The sequence below is a fragment of the Mustela lutreola genome, chromosome X (genome assembly GCF_030435805.1).
Source record: "Mustela lutreola isolate mMusLut2 chromosome X, mMusLut2.pri, whole genome shotgun sequence".
In the NCBI taxonomy this organism is placed as follows: domain Eukaryota; kingdom Metazoa; phylum Chordata; class Mammalia; order Carnivora; family Mustelidae; genus Mustela; species Mustela lutreola.
The window spans coordinates 93,406,820-93,431,566 of NC_081308.1; the positions used below are offsets into that span (position 1 = coordinate 93,406,820).

General features: G+C 34.7%; 1 protein-coding gene across 1 annotated transcript in view; it reads left to right on the top strand.

Annotated features, from left to right (window-relative positions):
- COL4A5 (collagen type IV alpha 5 chain) overlaps positions 1 to 24,747 on the top strand; it is a 253,144-nt gene that overhangs the window by 154,072 nt on the left and 74,325 nt on the right. Inside the window, exons 20-30 of the mRNA XM_059158581.1 lie at positions 1,294 to 1,467; positions 1,768 to 1,851; positions 5,475 to 5,567; positions 7,020 to 7,090; positions 7,394 to 7,585; positions 8,269 to 8,437; positions 10,385 to 10,477; positions 10,581 to 10,685; positions 11,682 to 11,779; positions 13,132 to 13,282; positions 24,450 to 24,563. Coding sequence (XP_059014564.1) covers positions 1,294 to 1,467; positions 1,768 to 1,851; positions 5,475 to 5,567; positions 7,020 to 7,090; positions 7,394 to 7,585; positions 8,269 to 8,437; positions 10,385 to 10,477; positions 10,581 to 10,685; positions 11,682 to 11,779; positions 13,132 to 13,282; positions 24,450 to 24,563 — 1,344 coding nt within the window. The remainder of the gene's footprint in view (positions 1 to 1,293; positions 1,468 to 1,767; positions 1,852 to 5,474; positions 5,568 to 7,019; positions 7,091 to 7,393; positions 7,586 to 8,268; positions 8,438 to 10,384; positions 10,478 to 10,580; positions 10,686 to 11,681; positions 11,780 to 13,131; positions 13,283 to 24,449; positions 24,564 to 24,747) is intronic.

The window sequence follows — 24,747 nt, forward strand, 5'->3', positions numbered from 1 at the left end:
TAAACATCAGGAACATTCACATTCAAGTAAAAAATAAGATACACATACTCAGAATTATCTATACCCTTTGTCCTTACACTGGAGAGACCAGCCAGTACACTACATCTGGAAGAAAAAAGAGGTGTAAGGATGGAACAAAACCCCAAATTTGAGTTATTCACAAACCCTATTATAATCTACCTAGAAAGCCTAAAAGAATCAAATGACACATTACCAGAACTTAGAATGTTTGCAAGGTGGACAGATATGATAGTTGCATACTTAAATAATTTGACTTTCTCTTTACCAGAAGTAAAAAAATAAAATGTATGAGAAAGAAATCCAGTTAACAATAGTAATAGCAATAAAATTCATAGTAGTAATCAAATTAACCCATGAATAAACCAAACAAAAGATGTGTAAGGCCTTTCTTCAGAGTTCTATAAGATATCATTAAATAATATAAATTAATAAATAATGGAGAGACCTAATTTCTTGATATGAGAACTCAATATTATAAACAGATGATTCTCCCAAAATTTAATCTTTAAATTCAAATAAATCTCATTCAAAATTCCAGTATTTTTTAAATGAAACTGACAAACTGATTTTAAAATGCACTTAGAAGATAAATTTGTAAGTCTAGTAAAGATGGTTTTTATTCATTTTTTCAACTAACATCTTCTTTCATGAAAATAGAAGCATTTTCTTTTTTTATCCTATTAATATTTTATTTCTGAATTTTTCCCAAAGCATTTTCTTTTTTTAATTTAAATTCAATTAGCCCACTTATAGTATATCATTATAAAGATAGTTTTGAAAAAGAACAAAGATGTGTATATTTTCCTTAGCAGTTCTGAAAGCATTATTCAAATCATTTATAATTATAATGATTATTTTTATTATTATAAAAAGATGCATTCATGTTACAGGAATAGGTAGTACAGAAGAATGTCCAGAAATAGAGCCACGTTTGCATGAAAACTTTGAGATGCTTCTTTTTCTCTTCCTAATATTTTCTAGTATTTCTTAGATTAAAAGATCGTAGCATCAAAGAAGAGCAAGTAGAGGGTTGTTAGTACATTTCCCAAAGTAGTAAAGCTACCTTAAATTATTCTTTCTTACACTCAAACTGGTTGTTACATTATTTAAAACTTTTCATGCTTTTCCAGATGTCAATTCTTATAGAAAAAAAATAAAAACATAACTGGCATTAAAAATTAAAGGAAGATCTTTTTATTTATGTCTCATTGAGAACTAAAGTAGTATCTCTAAAATAAGATCATTTTGATCACTTTATTTTTTTAATCTTAGGGACTGCAGTTACTGGTCCTCCTGGCCCCCCTGGCTTTCCTGGAGAAAGGGGACAGAAAGGTGATGAAGGTCCACCTGGAATTTCTGTTCCTGGATCTCCTGGACTTGATGGACAGCCTGGGGCTCCTGGACTTCCAGGGCCTCCTGGCCCTCCTGGCCCTCACATCCCTCCTAGTAAGCTATACTTTTCTCCTAAATTCTGTGGGGTTTGTTTTGTTTTCATTCGTAGGTGAATCCAGCTGAAGGTTTGCACTATTCTACTGCTTTTTCTACTTTTGATTTTTGGTGATTCTTTGATGTTCAAATTTTCTCTTGAAATTATCGCCAATATTATATCTTCCTTATGCTTATAGGTAGTTGTATAATTGCAGAGAAGTAACTGAAAATAGATCTTATTTTCTAGTCTGCTTTCTTTTTGTTTAGTCTTCTGGATATTCTGCAACTATTAGTTTGCTATCCTTTATTTTGTCTCAGGTGATGAGATATGTGAAGCAGGCCCTCCAGGCCCTCCGGGATTGCCAGGTGATAGAGGACTCCAAGGAGAACAAGGAGTGAAAGGTTTGACCCCCATATTCATTCCTTCATTCTTTCCAATCTTCAGCCAAATGCCCTCTATCCTCCACTCTACCTCAGTCACTCACTGGTACGGTCTTACTCCCAAGACCATCTCATCACCAGTAGTGCACACTTACATGATCTTGATTTCATGAATTCCATTTTCTGACCACTGTATCCTTTCTAGCTCACTACCTATAATAACCTGACTCCGATATTACTTCAGCCTCACTGATACCTACCAACTTTGACTCTCCCTCAACCTTTTGATATTCTTTCTTCCCTCATAACCTATAAATGTCAGGATCAATCATTGTAAACAATCCCATGTATAAACCCTTGTCCCCTTCACTCTTCTCTCACTTGATTGTATGTACTCACTTGGAACAAAAACCTAGTTTGGGTAATTCCAAATTATCACATCTTCTGAGCCTACACCTTCTCTTCCCTCCTCAAATTTTTAACACCTCCTCTTCCATTCTCATGTTAAGATATTGACCTGCTTCTACTTCCACTGACCAACTGAAGCAGTAAGAGAATTTTCACAGATTACCACTGTCACATTTACGTACCTACTTGAATCTGTGCACATATATTCTGCACTCCAGCCTATTACTATCACTGCTCTTATCTAAAGCCAGTTATTCTATTTGTACAGTAGATTCCATTCCCTCTTGTGTTCCCAAGGATTTCATTCCAGAAATTCCTGCCTCTCCCACGTTGTCAGTTTTTTCCCTTTTACTGGATCATTCCTAGCGGCATACAAATATACCTTTTTTCACCCAACTAGAAAATACCTTATCCCACTTTCCCTGCCAGATCCTGTTCTAGTCCCTTGCTCCCATTGCAGCAATACTCCTCCAGAATTTTCTACTTACCATCTCTGGATACTCTTACTCCAGTCAAGTTTTTACTCCCCTAATCCACCACTCCATAGATGCTGTTTTTGTCCAAGTCACCAGCAGCCTATACCCCGGTAATCCAAATATCTTTTTTTACTCTTTTTCCATTTCTAAACACTTTCCTCACTTGTCCTGATTTTCTTCATACCTCCTTGGATTATTAATATATTAGATATAGAGGTAGTGATAGAGATAGATATGTCTATATATATATATCCCTTTCTGTATAGTTGTCTATCTCAATCTCTTTATATGTATATCAATGTATCTATATAATCTCTCCTGAAAAATACAGAACTTTTCCAGGACTCTAGAAGACTCTTGTGCCCCCTAGTCAGCACTCCCAAAAGTAACCACTAGCTTATCCTCTATCATACATTAGTTTGCCTAATCTTGAACTTTGTATAAATGGACTCATACAGTATGGGCTCTTTTGTGTCATTCTTTTGTCCAATATTATGTCTGTAGGATACCTATGTTTTTGTTTCTAGCAATATTTTTCACTTCTCTTTGGTGTTCTTTGTATGAATATACCTGAATATTCATTCTAATGTTAACAGACATTTGGTCTAGGGCTATTGTTAGTAAAGCTGCTATGAACATTCTTACACATGTATTTTGTACGACATAAGCATTCATTTCTGTTGTGTATATACCTGAGAATGGAATTGCTGTATTATAGGGGTAGTTGCAGGTTTTCTTTGCATAGATAACACCAAACCATTTTTCCAAAGTGGTTTTAGTTTCTAGTTACCTGATGACTTATTGATGCCGAGCCTCTTTTCTTATAGTTCGTATATTCTCTTTGTCAAGTACTTTTTTCCTATTTTTAATTGGGTTGTTAGATATTTGTATCACAACTATCTTCTTCCATTCTGTGACTTGGTTTTTTACTCATGGCTTTTTTGGTATAAGTTATTAATTAGAAGAAATCCAATCATTAATGTCTTCTTTTATGGTTAGTGTTGTTTATGTTCTGTTTTAGAAATCTTTGCTTATCCCAAGATATTATCCCAAGGTGATATTTCTATGTGTTTTCTTCTAAAAGCTTTATCATTTTGACTTTGATCTTTTATCTGTCTTCAAGTAATGTTTGTGTTTGAAGCAGGCATCAAAGTACTTTTTCCATATGGATATTGAATTGGCTCAATATTGTAGTACAAACAACCATCATTTCTCCAATGAATCACATTAGCACTTTTGTTGTACATCTTAACGATACCATATGTATGAGTCTGTTTCTGACCTCTCTGTTTTGTTCATTGTTCTATTTGTTTCTCCTTCCACCAAGCTAGACTATCTAAATTATTGTAGCTTTATAGTAAGTCTTGGCTTAATTTGCATTTTGGCATGTATTTTAAATTTATTTATCCAATGTATAATTTTGGAATGCCCCAAATATTTTAGTCCTTGTTCCTCTTCTGTATTGGAACTCATTCAGTCACTCTCCTGACTTTAAATACCACTTATTTGCCAGTGACTTTGAATTTTATATCTCTTGTCCAGAGATAACTTTTTTCCTCTAGATTAGTATATCCAGCTGTCTACTTAACATTTTGAACTTGACATTTGACCAAGTTAAAGTCCTGATCTCTGTTGCCTCTTCCCTCATAATTTTACCACTTATATCTTGCCTTTTTAAAATGCAGGCCACCTTGGCCTTTTGGTTGCTTGGGCTAAAAACCTTGGAGTCATCTTTGATTCTCTTCTTTTGTATTCCATGTATGATCCATGAGAAAATCCCATGAGCTCTATTTTCAGATATACCCAGAATCTTAACTGGTTCTCCTCATCGTCATTGCTGTCACTCTGGGATGAGCCCTCATCTCTCCTAGATTACTTCAGCAATAGCCACTTAAATGGTTACCCTATCTCCATCATTGCACATCCTTTCTGTTCTCAAGTACAGAGACATCCTTTTAAAACTTAAGTCATATCTTCTTGCTTTCTGCTTAAATTTTTTTACTGGATTCTCATTTCACTCATTGTAAAAGCCAGGCTTTACATTGGCCTATGTAATGTGTTATGATATACCACTCATTATAACCTGTGAACTGTCTGACGTGCTTCCCCTGCCTCTCTCTACTCCAGCAATCTGGTCTCCTTGACGTTTCTTGAAAAGGCCGAACATGACTATTCTTTCTTCCTAGAGTACCTCTACATTCATTAGGTACATGTCACATCCTTTAAGTTGTTTTATCATAAATCATCATCTCATTTCACCATATTATTAAAATTGTAACCTGCCTTTGTAGGGATTATAACCCATCCCTAGCATGTTCAATCACATTTACCCAGGTGTATTTTTTCTATAAACATAACACCTTTTGATACATTTATATCTATATCTATATCTATATTATACATATATATGATATTTGATATATATGTGTTAATAATTTATTACCTTCATTGTTTATTATTCCTTTCCACTGGTAGGATGTGAACACCATGAAGGCATGGATTTTTGCCTGTTTTGTTTGTTTTGCCTGTTTTGTTTTGTCTGTTTTGTTTACCAGTATATCATAGACACCTGGAACCAGTACTTGGCAAATAATAGACACTTGGCAAATATTTATCAAATGAATTGATTCTAATATAGGCTTCTCTATACTACACTATTGGGTTGGAATGTTGTTCCTTAATGCTAACTTCTTTAGAAGCTACCTAAAGACATACATACCCCTTTGAGTAAAAATTGTTTCTCAATATGCTTTTCTCTAGGTGACAAAGGTGACACCTGCTTCAACTGTATTGGAACTGGTGTTTCAGGGCCTCCAGGTCAACCTGGTCTACCAGGTCTTCCAGGTCCTCCAGGTAAAACATCCTGCCTCAGGGCAACCTTTTAAAAATATCTCTTGGCTAAAAAAAAAAAAAAAAAAAAAATATATATATATATATATATATATATATATATATATATATATCTTGGCTAAATATTAGTGAGCTCAGTTTTATATTGATGCCAGTTTCTCATATTCATAAATAATTAAATATGAAATGCCTCTATCTGCTACAAAATAAATTATACTCTTGTTTCTAATACCTGAAGCTACCAGTATTTTCTCTTAAAGCCTTTTGACAATACTATTCCAAGAAAAATATCTTCCCTGTTTTCCATATGGTGAGGAAAATAACTCATACAGAGTGAAACTTCTTTCTTCCAAAAATCTGGGGGAAAAGCTCATAATGTCTGGCCCCTGAGTGTAGTTTCCAGTGGCAGAGCTTCTAGTCTTTGGGGATGTATCACATGTCATTAAGGGACAGGGCTTCTACTGTAGTTTGGCAACCAACTGCCCATATTTCTTTCTATACATAACTCCTCCTTCCCTGTTTCCAATCAAAATTATATTTGATATCCATCAGACCCACAGCTCTCTCTCAACTGCCTCTGGAATATCCCAATATTATATTCTCTTGAAATCACACTTTATGTTTGTGTCAGGGATGTCTTTTATCTTTCTGTCTAGTATGTCTGCCAAAGAAACCGATTCATTTAGCACTTGGAAATAAATTTTTAGGTGGTTTTATAGCTGCCACTGGAAGTTAGTAATCTAGCTTTATACCTCCAGTCTAGTGGTTTTTGAACTTGGGAGTACATTAGAGTTACCTGGAGGACTAGTTGAAAACTCATGTTGGTGGTGCCGCCCCCAAAGTTTCTGATTCAGTAGACCTGGGGTGGGGGCCCAAGAATTCACATTTCTAACCTTCTAACCAGTACTCAGGTAATGCTAATACAGCTGATGGAGGAACCCATTTTGAAAACAACTTCTTTAGTAATATTTCCTCTAGTCTTTGAGCACCAAATGTTTCTCATAAACCAAATTTTATGAAATGGTGAACCAAAGAAAGGACTCGTAGGGATTTGGGAAATTTGTTTAGGTCAGAATGAAGTAAGATTTTCAGACTGTGTCATTATCTTTCTCCACTTGGCAATAGGTGGTTATAGGAACCTTAACACCTCTGTGCCTGGCAATTGGTAGCTGTGAGCTCTGAGAGGCTTTGTAGTTGGAAACATTTAAGGATACAATATCGTATAGATTCACCTAAAAGAAAGGATGATTTGCTCATTTTGAGAGCATAAAATAGGAAAATAAAAATGTGACTTGTTATATGTGATTGAGAATGGGGTTCTTATTTAAAAACTTGACTTCCTGACGTGATGATTTTTATATGAGCTTTGTCAGGGGCTCAGGGTCAAAGTTCACATTATTGTGTGTGTGTGTGTGTGTGTGTGTGTGTGTGTGTGTGTGTATGTGCATGTATTAGGATCTCTTGGTTTCCCTGGACAGAAGGGAGAAAAAGGACATGCTGGTCTAACCGGTCCCAAAGGATTAACAGTAAGTTTTGAGTATATTATAGAACACATACACACCCCAAAAAACCTAGAAGAAATCCATTTACCCTTTGGTTTTCTTTTGTGGATATATATAATAAAAGAAATTTAGTTCTTCTGTTAATTTGTGTTCTTTTTAATTCCTTGACTCTCCCTGACTCACATGCCTCACTTTGTTCTTAGCTTTGTACACTAAATGTCATTGGGTGGGAGGGTAGGATAAACTGGAGAGAAAAATATGTGGGGAAAAAAATAAACTGATTTTTTTCTTTTCTTCTTTTTCCCTTCTTTCTTTTTCTTCTCTCAGGGCATACCAGGAGCTCCAGGTCCTCCAGGCTTTCCTGGATCTAAAGGTGAACCTGGTGATAGCCTCACTTTTCCAGGAATGAAGGGTGACAAAGGAGAATTGGGTTCCCCAGGAGCTCCTGGGCTTCCTGGTTTACCTGGTACCCCTGGACAGGATGGATTGCCAGGGCTTCCTGGCCCCAAAGGGGAACCTGTGAGTTGCTTTGATATTCTTGGTTTTGTGATGTCAAATTGTTACTTAGGGACATTTCCTAGGATGAACCTTGTTCTATAATGAATGCCCAGTTAGTAATTAAAAGAATGTAACTGTAGGTAGTAATGATACATTGTTATTGACTATGTTGGGTTTCTGTACCACCTTTTTCTCTCAGTTGTTTTATCTTCTTAACCTATTACTATTTGAGTAATATTGGTTGGGAATAGGTGGGCAGGAAGTTAAGATGCTTATGGGTCAGTGTGAAGTTCCCCTTCTCATATACTACGTATCTTTGTCTGGGTTTATTTGGACCTGAGAACAGAAGTCTAATTTGGTTCTATATAGAGAAAGCTTAGAGGTTAGTGTGAGTAGATGGCCATGTGTTAGCTACAAACGTCTTGACTTACTGCTAGAGTGTAAGCTTTATGAAGGCAGAGATTTTTGCCTATTTTTGTTCTTTGCTGTATCACCAGCCCCTGACACATAATGGGAACTAAAAAATATTTGTTGAGGAATTAATGAATAAATGGAATGATCACACATCCCATCCTCTAATAACATACACTAATACAGCTTTTAAGAAAAAATATTTATAGCTGTATCATTTCTTTAGTTATATTCAGTAATACCAATATACCAACTTATATCTATGTTTCTGCATTAAATTTTTCCGTTTTCAGGGTGGAATTGCTTTTAAGGGTGAAAGAGGTCCCCCTGGGAATCCAGGCCTGCCAGGTCTCCCAGGGAATAGGGGGCCTATGGGCCCTGTGGGTTTTGGTCCTCCAGGCCCTATAGGTGAAAAAGGCATACAAGGTGTGGCAGGAAATCCAGGCCAGCCAGGAATACCAGGTGAGTTTACTATGATTGTTTTGTTTTTAATTTGGTGCTTAAGAGTAGAAATGTATTATCTTCTGGCCATTCTTGGCTCTTTTCATGAGAGATCTGTTTTCCTGGCCATTTATATTTGGGCTTTTCAGAGCTCCTTAGCAAGGGAGCATAGTGTATGTGTTTTCTCTAAAGGGGGGGAAGTTCCTTCTTTAAATTTCTTCTGATTGTCTTCATTGTTTTTGTTGTTATTTTTAAGTACATGGTACATAAAGTTTAACAACTATAATGGAAACACACATGTACATACCACACATGTCAAAAAACGGAAGATTGCCATCATCCTAGAAACCCCCATCTTCCTTTCTCTGTCCTTTTCCGATCATGATCCCCTTCCATTTCTCCAGAGGTAACCACTGTCCTGACTTTTGCATAATTTCCTTCCATTTGCCCCCTAGTTTTATCACCTAAATATGGATCCCTAAACAAAGTACTTTAATTATGCTTCTTTTTGAACTTCATAATAATGGAATCATAGGGTAAGTATTCTTTATGTTAACTTTGTGTATAGCTATAGTACATTCATTTTCATTGCTGTATAGTATCCCAATGTGTGTGTATGTATGCACGCGTGCATGTGTGTGTGACATTATATTTATCCATTCTGTTGTTGATGGACAATTGGGTCATTTATAGTTCAGGTGTATTATGAATAATGCTTCTGTGTACATCATCGTATATATATATCCTGGTGTATATGTGCACATACTTCTCTGAGGAAACATCAGCAAACTACAGCACAGCATTCAAATCTAGCCTGCTACTTATTGTCATAAATGAAACTTGTTTGAACACATCTGCACTTACTCACTATTGTCTATGGTTTCTTTTGCGCTCCTACACATAGTCTCAACATTTTGCAGACCTGAGTACTTGCTACTGAGACCTTATGGCCCACAAAGCCTGAAGTATTTACTGTCTGGTCCTTCTCAGAAAAACTTTGCCAATCTCCAGGCTAGAGTATGTATTTAAGACGCACATTCTCAAAGCATAGAATAAATGCAGCTTCAGCTTTACTAGATAATGTTCAAAGCAATTTTACCAGTTTCATCAGCAGTATTGGAGATTTCTTGTTGTTCTTCATCCTCATAAACATTTTGTACTGTCAGACTTTTTATATCCTTGTCAGTTTGCTGAGTGTGATGTAACTCATGACAGTTTTATTATATTCCCCTGATTACATTAAAGTTCAGCACCTTTTCATATGTTTGTTGACTGTTTCGATTTCCATTTCTGAAATTCCCATTCAAGTGGTTTTTTGGACCATTTTTTATGGGATTGTTTCTTTTTCTTATTGATTTAGGATTTTTAAAATATATATATTCTGTGTATTGTTTGTTATCTATTCTGCAAAATTTTCACTCACTACAGCTTGCCATTTTCATTCTCTGTGGTGTCTTTAATCAACAGAAATTAATTTGAATGTAGTCTCATGTATTAATCTTTTCTCTCATAGTTAGTGCTTTTTTATATCAGGTTTTAGAGATCCACTTTTGTCCTGAGCCTATTTCAAGTTCTTATTTCAATTAATGAGAAATAGGTGAATCTGGACTTTGCATACATGAAACCTTAAGGTGCCATTAGTTTAACCAAAAAAAAAAAAAAATTTCTTGTTTACTGCAGTTTCAGTTTTGTTAGGCTCTTTAGACCTACATTTAAAAATATTTTTATAGATGGCCTCTTCAATCCTGGAAGCTCTTAAAACTGTCATCTACTTATTCTTTTTGAAAGTTTATCCTTCTGTTTGGTATATTTCTTGGATAAATAATACGGGGATATTTTTCTTGTGGGTTCTTGTTAGTGTGCATCTTCAAAAGATTATAGATACTTTCTTGTTTTCCTTTTAATTAAAAAGACATCTGTAGTCAAGTGAACACTTCTCATTCACTGCTTATTGCCTCTTGTTCTTAGGTCCTAAAGGTGATCCAGGTCAGACCATAACCCAGCCAGGGAAGCCTGGCCTGCCTGGTATCCCAGGCAGAGATGGTGAAGTAGGTCTTCCAGGTATGTGAGGAATTTTTTTGGCCATGTCTTTAACACTTACTGACTTCTTTCTCTGAAAGTATCCCTTTCAAAAAAAAAAAAAAAAACTGCTGTATCTCCATAGGTGATCCTGGACTTCCCGGCCAGCCAGGCTTGCCAGGAATACCCGGTAGTAAAGGAGAACCAGGTATTCCCGGAATTGGGCTTCCCGGACCACCTGGTCCCAAAGGTATGTAGGACTGGGCAGGAGGCAGGCTAGTTTAATTAGTTAGTATGACATTATTCTTTGATATAGTTCCTTCAACAAATAAGATAGGGTAACTGTGCCTCTTTTCTCGGTACCGTAAATAATGTAAGTGAAAAGTCACAACATGTATACACTATAAATTTACTATCTTTATCTGAAGCAGTCCAGACAAGAAAATATTTAAATTATAGTTATGCAAAAATGATATATAAGCTTTTAAAATTACAGAATTATTGTCTTTTGTGTTCACCATTTTATTTTCAGGGCTTAGAAAAGTTCCTGGCACAGAGTAAGCACTCAATAGATACTTGTTGAATGAATGGATTGTATTAAGCAGAAAACATATTTATTACACATATGTATCCAAGTAATGTTTTATCCTAAATCACATTCTCTTGATTTATAGGGCTGTTGCTTCAGTTCTGCTTTTTTTCTCACAGAATTTATTTTCATGAATGGCAAGCATGCACATTGGTCTGAGAACAGTAGTTTAAATGGCCTTACTCATACTAAATGACTTCAAGAGTAAAATTTGACTTTATGTGTATGTTTTATTCATGTGTATGAATAATACTTACAGTTGTTTTTAGCTCACTTCCAGAACTATATGGTAGACCTTTTATCATACTATATCCAGATATAAGCAGAATAGAAATTTTCTGCATGTTTGTGTGGGAGTCATTCCTAATGTTTAGCTCTATCTCATTAGTAATAGCTCTCATTTTCCTTTAGAAGAGTATATCTTCCATACACATTAACTCTATATGAAAGTGACAGGACCATACATGATTGAGAGGGTATATCAGGTATTTGTAAGGGTTGATCCTGAGTAGTCAGCTAGAATATCAGTGTACTTTTCACATCTCACTGTAGTCACTAAGCATGGTTGGACATGGTAAAAATGTGGGTTTGGGAGTTTGGGTATCTTTCTTAATGTGTCTTCTCTTTGGAGATTAAAAATGACTAATCATTGCACAGGTTTCCCTGGAATTCCAGGACCTCCAGGAGCACCTGGGACACCTGGAAGAATTGGTCTAGAAGGTCCTCCTGGGCCACCAGGTTTTCCAGGACCTAAGGTCTGAGATATTTTACTTTATTCTTTCCCCTTTTCCTATTTCTCCTATTCCCTTAGCTCTCTGCTTTGATGTAGACATTATTATCTCGAGTCTTCACTCTATAAATAAAGTTCGCTGATTATATTTTCACTTAAAAATATTTAAACTGGGGCGCCTGGGTGGCTCAGTTGGTTAAGCGTCCAACTCTTGATCTCAGCTCAGGTCTTGATCTCAGATCATAAGTTCAAGCCCCATGTATAACCCCAAACAGTCTTTCATTGTTGAGAGGTCATATTTGAAGCAAACAAAGTTTCTGGAACTGTTTTAGAGTCAAAGTTTATCTGATGAGATGAGATTAGATGAGAAAATACAATCATCAGCTCCCCTGTACTTCTCTGTAGTATCAGCATACCATTTAACCTCTGTCCATGCCTGTGTGATAATTGGTAGATAGCATGTCAAGAACTTCCCATACTGTTTTCCAGTCTCAATTCCATCCTACATATATAATGCAAGCCACTGTTATTAGCTTAGTAATAACAGTAATATAATAATAATAATAATAATAATAGCAGTAGTAAATACTATGTTTGAGTTATTTTCCATTCTTTTTATTATATCTTAGCTAATCTTAAATTTTCCTTAATAACCTTCAGCAAACTGTTGTGTATAATTATCCTGTTTCTGTATTTTCTCTGTATTTAATTAATTTAAAGTTTTTTGTGTTTTCATCTTTGCTATTTCTTCCATGGGAAGAACAATTGACCATGACCCCAGCTCTCATGAGAAACCACTTCTGTATTGTCTGATTGTTCTTATTTTATTATGAACCTTTCAAATGAACACAAAAGTAAAAAGAATAATATAATGAAGTTTCATATATCCATTACTCATATTCCAAATGATCAAGATTTCAGCATATTTACTTCAGCTATTCCTTTTTTCTTTGCCAAAGTATCTTAACTCGGGTCTCAAAATCATATTATTTCACCTGTAAATACTTCAGTGTTAATCTCTAAGTAAATGGACATTTCATACAAGAAAAAAAATTGTCATTATCGCATTTAATCAAATTTAAAATAATTATCTAATACTCAGTCTGTAATCATATTTCCTCACTTGGGTTCTTTAATCTCATATTCTCTCAGTTATCTCTTTCTTGTGCTGAAACCAAATCCTTTAATTTGTTTCTCATCCTTCTAGATGTTCTCTCCAGTATGCCAATTATTTTTCATTTAGTTATCCTATTCCTTCCCCCATAGGGGAAAAAAGGTATTACCTTATAATTTCTGCTTTAAATTCTCCATGATAAACAATAAACACCAAGAAAATCATGGGAGGTTTTGTTGTGTTTTCTCATGTTTATGCTTAAGGGAGAACCAGGACTTGGGCTGCCTGGGCCACCTGGACCCCCAGGACTCCCAGGTTTCAAAGGAACACTTGGTCCCAAAGGGGATCGTGGTTTCCCAGGACCTCCAGGTCTTCCAGGACGCGCTGGCTTGGATGGGCTCCCTGGACCAAAAGGTATAGAAATTATTGATACTTCTCAATTTGCTTTTATAAAAATTGAATATAACTTTTATAAAAATTGAAACTGTTGAGAAAGTTTATGGGTGATAGGTCCAATTAACTGAAAGCCTATGCTCCCACTCTGTCACTTTTTTTTTATCTTCCACTGATATTTTTTATATTTTATTTCATTGAATAGATGATTCAATCATATATATATATGATTGAATATATATTGAACTATATATATATATATAAATAGTAGCACTGAGAAGTCTTCCTTTTAACCCCCTTCCATCTTCTGTTTTCCCCATCCCATATGTAGCCAATTTTTGAGTTATTTATCTTTCTAGTATTCCTTCATACAAATATAAGCCAATAAGAATATATATTTGTATTTCCTAACTTTCTGAAAAGATACAATACTACCTTTTGACTCTTTACACATTAATTATTTTACTTAATTTTATATCCTAGAGATCACCTTATGTCAGTACATCAAAATCTTGATTTTTAAAAAATAGCTACCTAGTACTAAATTGCTTGGGTTTACCATAGCTTATTCTACTAGTTACTAGTTGCTATGTTGGGTTTTTGACAATCTTTTCTTATTAGAAATGATGTCACACTGAATTGTCTTGCATGCATGTTATTTCATATGTGTACAGGTATAATAGTAGAATAATGAAAATTGATTTTTTTCTGAATTAAAGGCTAAATGCATCTCTAGATATTGTCAGATTCCTCTGTTTGCACCATACACTCCTACCAGCAATGAATCAGTACTTGTTTCTCTACAGCCTTGCTAAGTGTGTATGTTGACGAACTCTTTAATTTTTGCCAATCTGATAGAAGTAGGTATCAGTATAGTTTTTTAAACATTTTATTGTGAAAAATTTCATATGCACAGAAAATTAAAAACTGTGCAGTGAACACTTCTATATCTACCATCAAGATTCCACAATTAACATTTTACCTCTGTCAACATTTTTTTTACATTTCATATAAACAGCAAAGTAGAAAGAATTTTCAGTGACTACGCTATACCCATTATTGATATTCTATTATTATCAACATTTTACTACACATGATTTGTCACATATGAGTTCATACCTTTCTGTAAAAAATTGACTTATTTTTGATACATTTCACAGTAAATTGTAACAGCAGTACACTTCTCCCTAAATACATTAGCATGCATATTATAACTATAATTCTCTGCTTTTTTTTCCCCTTTTGACATAAAATTCACATTAAGCAAGATGCACATATCTTACAGAGACATTTGCTTGATTTTGACAAATGCATGCACTGGTGTAACTAAACCCCTATCGAGATATAATCCCAGAAATTTCCCTTTTGCCCCTTTTCTCAGTCCCTATAGCAACATCCACAGTGGCAACTGTACAGTTACGATTTTTCCTTGTAAATTCATTCTACCTGTTCTAAAACTCCACATGGAATCACACAGTGGGTACATTCTTTGTAAGACTTCTTTCATCCAGGATATTGTTTCTGAGGTCCATTAAAGTGTTTATTAAGAGTTTTTATTTTTTAATTATTGTTTCATTATATAGATATAGCAATGTTTGTTTATCCACTCTCTGTTGATGGACACCTGAACAATGTTGAGTTTTTGGCTATTATGAGTGAAGCTGTTAAGAACATTCTTTTACAAATCTTTTTGTGGACATGTGTTTTCATTCTGCTTGGTGAAATACTTAAGAGTAGAATTTTTGGGTCAAAAAGTAGGTATATGCTAATTATATGAGAAGCTACTAGACCTTTTTCCAAAATGGTTGTACCATTTTAAACTCACACCAGTATGGTATGAAAGTTTCAATTGTTCCACATTCCCTCCAACACTTGGTATTAATCAGTCTTTTCATTTTTGAGTTTTGGTAGGTGTGTTATTAACATGTTTTGGTCTTAGTTTTAATTTCCCTGATGACTAATGATATTGAGCTCTTTTACATGTACTCGTGGATTATTTCACATTTGAATATTTTTCCCATTTTAACATATGGGTTTGTTTCTGTTTTAATTGTTAAGTTGGAAGTGATCTTTATATATTCTGCATACTGGTATTTTGTGAAATACATTTTATGAGTATTTTATCCCTATCTTGTTTGCCTTTTCATTTTTTATCAGTGTATTTTAATGAATAAAAGTTTTAGTTTTTGATGTTTCATTTATCTATTCTTTATAGAATTATTATATTATTTTCGGTGTTATGTATAAAAAAACCTTTCCCAAAGTTCTAAAGATACTCTGTTTTATTTCATAAATTTTATAATTTTAGCATTTATGTTTAAAGCTATCATCCATCGCAAATAATTTTAATAAACATTATTTGTTCAAAATAGTTCCCTCCCCCATTGAATTACTTTGGCATCTGTGTCAAAGATCAGATGGCTATATATGTATAGGTCTGTTTTGTGCTGTCAATTCTACTTCTCTATTTTACTGTCCTTAAGACAATACCAACTGTTTCTATTACTGTAGCTTTATAATAAGACTTGATGTCAGGTAATGTAAGTCCTCCAAGTTTGTTCTTTTTTTAAAAAATTCTTTGAATATCCTATATCCTATATATATCATATATATATATATATATATATCCTATCCTATATATATCCTATATATATCCTATATATAGGATATATCCTATATCCCTTTATTCTCAGGGTAGTTTAGATTTGTATTTCCATTATTATGAACAAAATCGAACTTTTTCTATGCTTAAGGGACATATTTTTCTTGTGAACTGCTCATGTCCTTTGCTCATTTCTCCATTGGTTTCTTCTACCTCCTTAATTCTGATTCCTCTAATTATAAATAGGAATAGAATTAGCTTAGCTGGTTTGGCAATTGTTTTTTTCTTACTTCTTTGTAAGGAATGGGACTCTCCCAGTCAATATTTTGACCCCCAGAGAGGAATCTGAAAAGCTCTGTACTACTAAAGCATGTAGGATTGATTCCCATTAAAGCAATATGACAACATATCCCAATTTAGCCAGCCTGGAGTCTGCCAGTAAAAGCCCCAAACTGGCCCAATACAAATTCTTCTTAGATAAGCTCTTTTAAAAATACTTACCTGTCTTCAAGTAAACAGTTCTGGCCCACTGTAAACTGTAACACTCAAAAAAGTTACACTTTGCGTTTTCTACCAAAGATCTACCCCAGCTTAGACATATGACCCCAAAAATTGCATATAGAGACATTCCACATGATAAGCTATGTGGCAGACAGTCTCCATATAGAAATTGCTCACTCAGGATACTTTATTAAAATGTCCTTGAGGGGTGCCTGGGTGCTCAGTGGGTTAAGCCTCTGCCTCCAGCTCAGGTCATGAGCTCAGGGTCCTGGGATCAAGCCCTGCATTGGGCTCTCTGCTCAGCAGGGAGCCAGCTTCCCACTCTGTCTCTCTGCCTGCTTCTCTGCCTACTTGTGACCTATCTTTCTATCAAATAAATAAATAAAATCTTTAAAAAAATAAAATAAAATGTCCTTGCGATGGGTTAGGAAGAAATGGGTTGAAGCCTATTTTATTTTGTAAAATATTTTATTTATTTGCGAGAGAGAGGGAGTGAAAGAGAGACAGAGAGAGTACAATACAAGCAGGGGGAGCCACAGGCAGAAGGAGAAGCAGGCTCCCTGCTGAACAAGGAGTTGGATGAGGGACTTGATCCCAGACCCTGGGGATCACAACCTGAGCCAAAGGCAGACACCCAACCAACTGAGCTACCAGGTGTCACTGAAGCCTATTTTAAGTATCAGTGTCTTAATAGGCATTTATTTTCCTAATCTTTGAAAGGAAGTCTAGGATCCCCATATTCTAGTAAGTTTCATTCTCAAATATTAAAGCCCCAGTACAGTTCCTAAGGTGGTAGAAGAAAAAGAACTTGGGATATCCTGGCATGTAGTTTCTTCATTCCTAAAACATTATGTTCTTATTCTGTACCAGGTACTGTTTAAGTCACTAGGAACCCAGAGGCATAGAGTCTGTTCTCTATGATAGTGGTTATTTCACCTGGAACTCTTATAAAAATGTATCACTAACATTTTTGGGTCACTACACCACAGTCAGAACTCAGTAAACAGCTCACAATAAAAGTTCACCTACCAGACACGCTTATACCAGTGGCTGGGCATTAGAACCTAGTAATCTTTCCTAATAGGAGAGATTGATAGAGCACTTTCAAAGCAAAACAGTGACCAATAATAAATTAATTAGGCCAATACACATCAGGAAAGAATGATATAAGGATGAAGATGTGCTTAAGACTCAATGTTAGAATCACATTAAACAAAATAAAACAAAACAAAAAGATGACCAGAAACATTCAGTTTGCCTCACACTTTTGTTCAGGGCCTCATCTAAGGTAACTTGGGAGATTTCATATAGGAGGTGACATTTGAGCTGTATCTTTGTAGAAGGATGTTCCAGGAATCAGGAATAACATGCAAAAGTATTGTGACACATAGAATGGAGCAGAAATGGAAATATTGAAAGAAATAAAAAATATAATTTGCAAAAAATCTATATTTTATCTAGAAATTAATAAAATTGTGCTAATGTATTTGTGGAAAAAATTAAAACTTGATTATTAACAACTTGAAAAAAGGTAAAATTAATTGGTTGATGAATCATATGTGTACATGGGAAGGCTGAATGATGTCAGCTCGTTCCAAACTTGGCCTAAATATAATGCATTTTCAATGAGAATTCAAGTAGTTTTTTAGAAGCACTTGACATAACTGATTCTGAAACTTAACATTTACCAAACATACACTAAAATATATTTCAGTATCTTTGTAATTACAGCATTGTGGTGCATGGTATTTTTAAAAAAAGGAATTAAAATCATAAATATGAAAAGTAAAATTTTAGGGTGCTGGGTGGCTCAGTTCGTTAAGCAACTGCCTTTAGCTCAGGTCATGATCTCAGGGTTCTGGGATCCAGCCCCTCATTGGGCTCCCTTCTCAGTGGAGACCCTGCTTCTCCCTCTCCCTCTGTTGCTCACTCCTCCTTGTGTTTTCTTTCTCTCTGTCAAATAAATAAATGAAATCTTTTTTTAATGTCAAAATTTAAAAAAATTACAAGAAAATGTGGGAGACAGAGAAAGAGATTTTTCTAGCACCTTAAGATTATACAGTTTTGACAGGCTTCTTTAATAAAGAGAATACAAAAATTCCAAATAGAATTTGAGATACTGTAATGCTCAACATCAGTAGTCTTCAGTTCAGCTAGATTTGTCATGCTCATTCAATGACCATGGGCCATACTTTGCATTGGCTTCATATAGAAGGATAAAAGGATAGGATAAATAAGGATAGGATGTACAGTGTTCTAGCAAGGCAGTGTTAGGAGTTTCTTTTTAACATAACTCCTCAATATTGATATAGAACATTCCACCAAATAAGAGCAGAAAACACATTCTTTTAAAGTACACATGGAACATTCATCATGATAGACCATAATCTAGGCCCTAAAACAAACTTTGGCAAATTAAAAATATTAAAATCCTACAGTAGATTCTTTTTATCATACTGGATTTAACAAGAAATTGGTAATCGAAAACTATCTGGGAAAATCCCGACATATTCAGAAAATAACCAAAATACTTTAAATAACCCATGAATCAAAAGGGAAATCACCAGGAAAACTAGAAAGTATTTTGAATTTAATAAAAATGAAAATAAAACATATCAAATTTGTAGAATGCAGATAAAGAAGTGATTAGAAGAAAATTCATATATGAAAAGCTTTTCTTAGAAAAAAAGAACAATTAAAATCAATTATCTGGGGCACCTGGGTGGCTCAGTGGGTTGGGCCGCTGCCTTCGGCTCGGGTCATGGTCTCAGGGTCCTGGGGTCGAGTCCCGCATCGGGCTCTCTGCTCAGCAGGGAGCCTGCTTCCCCTCTCTCTCTCTGTCTGCCTCTCCGTCTGCTTGTGATTTCTCTCTATCAAATAAATAAAATCTTTAAAAAAAAATCAATTATCTAACTTTTCACCTTAAGAAATTAGACAAGGAAAGTAAAATTAAAAGACAATCAGAAGACAGAGGAAAATAACAATAAGAACAGATATCAGTGAAATTGAAAACTGAAAAACAATGGAAAAATTTTATGAGACCAAATGAAGTTCTTTGAAAAGATTGGTGAAATAGCTATACCTCTAGCCAGGCCAGCCAAGAAAAGGGAAGAGACCTATGTTACTGTTATTAGTAATGAAAGGGGGGCCATCATTACAAATCCTATAGACGTTAAAAGAATAACAGGGGAGTATGCAAACAGCTGTATGCCTATAAATTTGATAGCTTAGATGAAATGGATGAGTTTCTAAAAAGATAGAAAATACTGAAGCTCATGGAAGAAGAAATAGATAGTCCAATATTTATTAAAGAAATTTAGTATGTAGGGGCACCTGGGTGGCTCAGTGGGTTAAGCCTCTGCCTTTGGCTCAGGTCATGATCTCAGGGTCCTTGGATCGAGCCCCACATCTGGCTCCCCCTCTCTCTCTGCCTGCCTCTCTGCCTACTTGTGATCTCCCTGTCAAATAAATAAATAAAATCTTAAAAAAAAAAAAAGAAATTTAGTATGTAGTTAAAATCCTACCACCCCCCCAAAAAAAAACCAAAACAAAAAAACTACAGAGCCAGATGGCATCATTGGTAAATTCAAACAAACATTTAAAGAAGCCATAACAAGGTTCCCACACAATTTCTCTCCGAAAGCAGAAGCGGATAGATTGTTTCCCAACAATTGTATGAGGCCAAAACAAAAAATAGGCAATGACATTATAACAAAAGAAAGTTATAGACCAATAACTCTCAGGGACATATATAAATAAAGTCTCAAGAAAATATTATTAAATCAAATCCAATAATATAGGGAAAAAGTTACATGCTACACCAAGCAAGGGTTATCCTCAGACTACAAGGCAGATTTGAAAATCAGTGTAATTTGCTTTCTCAACAGTCTGAAGAAAAAATAACTATTAGCATCTTAATAGATGAATTATTTGTGAGAATTCAACATTTATTCTGAAAAAGTGCTCTCACAAAATTAGGAATAAAAGGGAATTTCCCAGCATGATAAAGAACATTTACAAAAAACTTGATCCATTATATTTAATGTTGAAAGACTGACTGCTGTTCCCTGAATATATGAAACAGTATAAAGATTTCTTTTCTTACCATTGCTTTTCATTATCATACTATAAGTCGTATTAAACAATGAAATGCTGTAGAGCAAGAAGTAGAAATAATACTGATGGTGACAGATGGTATCTGCATTTGTGGTGAACATAGCATAACATATAGAGAAATTGAATCACTGTGTTGTATACCTGAAACTAATACAACATTGTGTGTCAACTGTGTTCAAATTAAAAAAAAAAAAAAAAAAAAAAAGCTAATCAGAAAATACCTCCCCCTGAAAAAAAGAAATGAAAGGCATACAGATTGGAGAGGAAGAAATAAAACTGTCTGCATAGGTGACTTAATTTTCTACATAGAAAATCGAGAACCTCCAAAAGAACAACTAGAACAAAGAATTGAATTTAGTAGGGTCATAGGATACAAGGCAAAAATACAAGAATAAATTGTATTTCTATATGTTAGCAGTGAACAACTAGAAATGAAAATTAGAAACAGTATTATTTGAAATAGCATCAAATAACCTGAAGTACTTAGGTATAGTTCTAACAAAATATGTGCAGGATCTGTATGTGGAAAACTATAAAACCCTTATGGCAGAAATCAAACATCCAAACAAATGGGAAGATATTTTGTGATCATAAGTTAAGATAACTGTTTTCTCCAGGTTTATTCATAGATTGAACATGTTCCCTAGCAAAACTGTGCAGTATTTTCTTATTCAAAAGTTTATTTAGAAAGGGAAAGGACCTAGAATAGCAAAAATAATTTGAGAAAGTGTACAGAGTTGGAGGATTCATAGTACTTAATTTCCAAATGTAATGTAAAGCCACAGTGATAAAAATAGTGTGGTATATATGGAGTGACAGATACATATAGATCAATGGAACATAATAGGGAGCCCAAGAATAAACCTATACAATTTGATTTTTGACCAAGTTGCAAAGGCAATTTCAACAGAAGAATAAGTCTTTTCAACAAATGGTACTAAACCAGTTAGTTGATCATCGGTGTGTAAAATAAAACAGAAGACAAGCCCCACACCAAGCTTCACACCTTATACAGAAATTAACTTAGAATGGATCATAAACCTATATGTATAACCTAAAATGATAAAACAAACAAGGTTTTGGAACAGAGGCCAGCAAACATGTTCTATAAAGGCCCCAATAGTAAATATTTTTGTTTTTATGGGCCACCTATGGTTTCTGTCATATAATCTTTTTTTTTTCTCTTCTTAATAACCTTTAATGATATAGAAACCATTCCTGGCTCACAGGCAGCTCAAAACATGCCTGTAGTCCACATTTAGCCTGTGGGTAGTACTTTAATTATCCCTTGTTTTCGATGAAAGCATAGAAAAATCTTTGTGATAGTAGGTTGGACAGAGTTGTTATATAAAACCCCAAAGCAAAAATACATTTAAAAATTGATAAATTGGACTTCATTAACATGAAACTTACTTCCATATTATTTATCTGGCAGAAAGGACTTATAGTCAGAATACGTAAAGACTTCTCAAAATTTGGGGCACCTGGGTGGCTTAAGTGTCTGCCTTGGGCTCAGGTCATGATCTCAGGGTCCTGGGATAAAGCCCTGCATCAGGTTCCCTGCTTAGTGGAGAACCTGCTTCTCCCTCTCTCTTCCCCTCTCCCAATCTCTCACTCTCTCTCTCAAATAAATAAATAAAATCTTAAAAAAAAAAAAAAAAAGAATTCTCAAAAGTCGATAAGAAGGAAACAACCAGATTTAAATTTGGAAATACAGGGAAAAGATCTGAACAGATACTTTACCAGAGAAGATACCTGAATAGCTAGTAAGTACATATAAAGATTCTCAATATAATCAGTCATCCAGGAAATGTAAGTCAAAACTATGAGATAGCATGTCTTATCCTGTCAGAATAGGCTTCAAAAAAGAAGGAAAACTAGCAATACCAAGTGCTGCCAAAGATGCAAAATAAATAGAACTCTCATATATTACTCGTTAGTATTCAAATGGTAGAGCCACTTTGAAAAAGAGTTTGGGAGGAAATGTTTGCAAATGGCATTTGATAAAAGGTTAGTATCCAAAATATATAAAGAACTTACACAACTCAACATGCAAAAAATAAATGATCCAATTAAGAATTGGGCTGAAGACACAAATAGACACATTTTTCCAAAGAAGACATATACATGGCCAGCAAGCACATGAAAAAGCCCTCAATACCATTCATCATCAGGGAAGTACAGATCAAAACTACAATAACCTATATCACTTTTATACTTGTTGGAATGGCAAAAAAATCAATAATATAGGAAACAACAGGTATTGGTAAGGATGATTGGTAAGGATGTGGAGAAAGGGAACAACAGAGGTATTGATGGGAATGCAAACTGGTGTAGCCACTGTGGAAAACAGTATGGAGGTCCCTCAAAAGGTAAGTAATAGAACTACCCTATGATCCAGCAATTGCAATACTAGGTATTTACCCAAAGAATACAAAAATAACTAATTCCAAGTGATACATGCACCCTGATGTATATAGAAGCATTATCTGCAATAGCCAAATTATGGAAACAGCCCGTGTCCCTTGACTGATGAATAGATAAAGAAGGGGTGTATATATATGTTGGAATATTACTTGATGATCAAAAAGAATGAAATCTTGCCATTTGCAATGGCATAGATGGAGTTAGAGAGTATTATGCTAAGCAAAATATGTCTGTCAGGGAAAGACAACTACCATATGATTTCACTCATATGTGGAATTTAAGAAATAAAACGAAAGAACATAGTGGGGATTAAAAAGAGAGGCAAATCAAGAAACAAACTCTTAGCTATAGAGAACAAACTGCTGGTTACTGGAGGTCAGGTGAAGGGATGGGTGAAATAGGGGATTAGGTTTAAGGAGTGCTCAACCAAATGTATGGAAGTGTTGAATCTCTGTATTCTTACCTGAAACTGATATTACACTGTATGTTAACCAACTGGAATTTAAATAAAGACTTTAAAACAAAAGAGAAACAGTTTGGTAATTTCTTATAAACATACTCTTACCACATGACCCTATTTACTTATCCAAGAAAAATATGAAACTTCACACAAAAGCCTGTAGATCGATGTTCATAGCAGCTTTGTTCATAATCACCAAGAATTGGAAATAGTCCGTTTGTCCTTCAGCTGGTGAATAGATGAACAAATTATGACATGTTTGTATAATGGAATACTTTTCATCAATAAAAAGTAACAAACTACCGATCTGTGTTACAGCAGCTTGGATTAATCTGAATGTATTATGTTAGGGGAAAGGAGACATACTCAAAAGGCTATATACTGTATAATTGTATTTATATGCCATTCTGGAAAAGGAAGAACTGTAGCATAAAACAGATCAAGCAGTTGACAAGGAATTAGGGTCTGGAAAGGGGCTGACTACAACCATGGGCAAGAAGCCTTTTGGTTTGATTGAACTATATATGTATCTTACATATCTCGATTTGGTGGTGATTATATGACTATATGCATTTGTCAAAACTCATCAAAGTACATTAGAAAAAGAATTTTTTATATATAAACATTTTTTAAAATAAGAGATACAAGATAGAAGGACATTGAAGTTTTTATGATCAAAAAGTCATTTTATTGATGGTAGGAGAGGCTTTATCATATTTATAGGACATGGGCCCAAGTTAGTAAATAGGAAGATGTTAAAGGTTATCTACTTTTTTTTTTTTGAAAATATATTTTAAACTGAGAGATACTGTCCAAGATGATTTTCAAGTATATGAAATGTGTGGTTTGTAATCTTATATATTATTTTGTGAAGTTGATTTAAGTACTGAAGTTGAGTGCTCAGCTATAACTTTCTATAACTTTTAATGCATTTCCTGAATCTGTTCTGGGTACTTATGCATAACTTCTCTTGCTCAGTGATTAGATAGATTTTCAACATCTTTGCTTAATTTTATGTGTCTTTTCACATAAGTATTGTGGTTTCTAATGACTACTGACTCAGCTTTATTTATTTCTTAAAGGTGATGTTGGGCCAAATGGACAACCTGGGCCAATGGGACCTCCTGGGCTTCCAGGAATAGGTGTTCAGGGACCACCAGGGCCACCAGGGATTCCTGGACCAGTAGGCCAACCTGGTAAGATTGGAGTGAATAAATGTGCATTTTTGTAGCATTCATTATATAGAAGTTGGCTAGTTCATTAGTACACTACAACCTATGTAGCAGTTTTCCAGAAAACAGATTTGAGAGGTAATATGTCTCCTTGTATAATTTTGAAAACTGAAAAAATACAGATCATGGAGAAGGGAGTTGGGGGAAA